This window comes from Octopus sinensis, unplaced genomic scaffold (genome assembly GCF_006345805.1).
Source record: "Octopus sinensis unplaced genomic scaffold, ASM634580v1 Contig10850, whole genome shotgun sequence".
NCBI lineage: Eukaryota > Metazoa > Mollusca > Cephalopoda > Octopoda > Octopodidae > Octopus > Octopus sinensis.
In genome coordinates this window covers 173,829-176,158 of record NW_021832227.1, presented here as the reverse complement: position 1 = coordinate 176,158, position 2,330 = coordinate 173,829, and the positions used below count along the sequence as shown (strand labels likewise).

Genomic DNA, 2,330 nt, shown 5'->3' with positions numbered 1-2,330 from the left:
CCACTGTTTTCCGAATAGCCACAGACTAAATGTAGGCTAATTTATATTGTTCGAGACAGATTCCTCCGGAAAACATTTCCTACAGCAATAGGTCTTACGCCGTTGTCTTCTTCCCGAGGGCAGTGAGGTTTGCAGAAAAGAAGATACCACGAGCAAAATCAGGAAGCGAACCGGAGATAAAACGGTTGCATAGATTGGTAATTGAGCGTAAAAGTTTCCGCCCGTTATTTTACATTCTTTATATAAGTTTAGCCACAAAAAATTAATTATAAATTGTTTCTAAAACGTTTTTATATTGTTTAGTCTAACAAATTTTATGGTTTCTCTGAGAAGAGCTTTTAATTTGTTTTTTTCTAAACACAAACACAATGAAAAAATGAAATATCAAAAGTAATACCAATAAAATATATTTCAAGTTCGAGTTATAAAACCGGCATAATGTTGCTTAACATGGGAGGATGTGAGACGTTAGAAGGAATTAGCGACTATCTGACCAATATATTTACTGATCCAGATGTTGTTCAACTTCCATTCAGCAGGCAGTCTTTAATATTTATACCGTCTAATAGCGTCACTGGAAGATTACTTGCAATCAGAAGAAAATCCACAGTGGTTGAATACTATAAGGCAATTGGCGGAGGCAGTCCTATAAGAAAAATAAGCGAAGAACAAGCAAAAATGATTACAAAATACTTAAATACAAATTATCCTTCACTCGGTCTAAGTTTTTATTAATTTACTTAGGGCCATTTAAAGTCTATGTTGGATTTAGGTACTCACCACCGATGATTGATGAAGCGTATGAGGCTATGGAAAAAGATGGGATTAAGCGAGCAGTGGCCCTTTCCCTATTTCCACAGTACAGCTGTATCACTACGGGGAGTTCCTTGAATTATTTGGCTCAAATTGCTTTAAAGAAAAAATCATTAATAATGTGGAGTATAATTGATAGATGGCCTACTCAAGATTTTTTTATAAATGTACTTTTAAACATTTTGTTATTTTGCAGTTTTTGGTCGACAAATTGAGAGATTTGATAAGGGATTTTGAAAGTTATGATGATAAACCACCCGTTATTTTATTCACTGCTCATTCTATACCTCTTAAAGTGAATTATTTTTTACCAATGATAAGGTTCTTGACAAAGGTGATCCCTATGTAAGGGAAGTCTTTGCAACGAGTTATCAAGTCATGAAAAAACTAAATTTAGACTTGCCGTATTGTGTTTCTTGGCAATCACGGGTAGTTTTTGATTATGTTTTAACATTTAGGTTGGTCCTATACAGTGGATGGTACCCAGTGTTAATAAAATGCTTACTGGTTTGGCTAAGAATGGCTATCAGAATATCATTTTAGCTCCAATTGTGTTTGCTGCCGATTGCAGCGAGACTTTATATGAATTGGACATTCTTTATAGAAGTTTAGCCACAAAAGTTGTTTTGGATAATTTTAATGAATTTTAAGATCGGGATAAAAAAATTCGCCAGGCTTCCAGTGCCTAATCTTGATCCTGACTTTCTTTATGTTTTTTCACTTATATTAGTTTTAGGGATTAGCCAGGCTAACTGGAGAACACATTATCCAACGAGGAGAAGTATCGAATCAATTGAAAATGAGATGTCCTAACTGTAGAAGCAGCCGTTGTATAAAAACACGAACTTTTTTCTGTAATAATTACTAACCCTTAAATATGTTAATAATTTGATAATTAAGTTGATTACTAACCTCGGCCTTTATCAGAGACATCGGGAGGAAATTGGCCGATAGGACGAAAGAGCCACGCGAGGTTTTGTTGCCATTGCAGAGGATATCCATCGCTATTCTACGTGGCAACACGCATGCGGTACTTACCGCAGGAGGACGCGTGCTTTAACCCTCGGAGATTCCTTTTTGTTTATTCCTAACTTATTTTAATTTAAAAAATTTTTTTATCAAAAAACCTTAACCTTAAACCAACACCACTCCTTAATCCTCTGTCTCCAGGTTAGTTACGACTCTTTTTCCCTCATTCTCCATATTATCTTCATGCGAATGACTTGCTTCAATTAAAAAGCTACTGGCTGAATTTTTCTCCTCATCAGTGATTCTGATCCAATGCCTGTAGTCAACAATTATACTCTTCAGTGTTTTCTTCAATATAACTGACTGTATATAATACTGAGTTGCGTCTTCGATACCAAATTTTTTAATGTATTTCTTAAAAAACTTGGAAACAAGCCCATCCCAAGTCAAAACCAGTGGAATTATTTTAACTTGAACGGCATAAAGAATGGACAAATCCCCTGCCAATAAATTGTATTTATAGGATTTCTCAACCTGCTTCAGGCGGT

At 35.2% G+C, this 2,330-nt stretch overlaps 1 protein-coding gene across 1 annotated transcript; it reads left to right on the top strand.

The window, feature by feature from the left end:
• The first annotated feature begins 438 nt into the window (after positions 1 to 438).
• On the top strand, positions 439 to 1,463 carry LOC115228641 (ferrochelatase-like). The gene is made up of 3 exons (XM_029799186.1): positions 439 to 627; positions 1,010 to 1,108; positions 1,287 to 1,463. The coding sequence occupies exons 1-3, from the start codon at positions 439 to 441 to the stop codon at positions 1,461 to 1,463; spliced, it is 465 nt and encodes a 154-aa protein (XP_029655046.1).
• Positions 1,464 to 2,330: the final 867 nt, after the last annotated feature.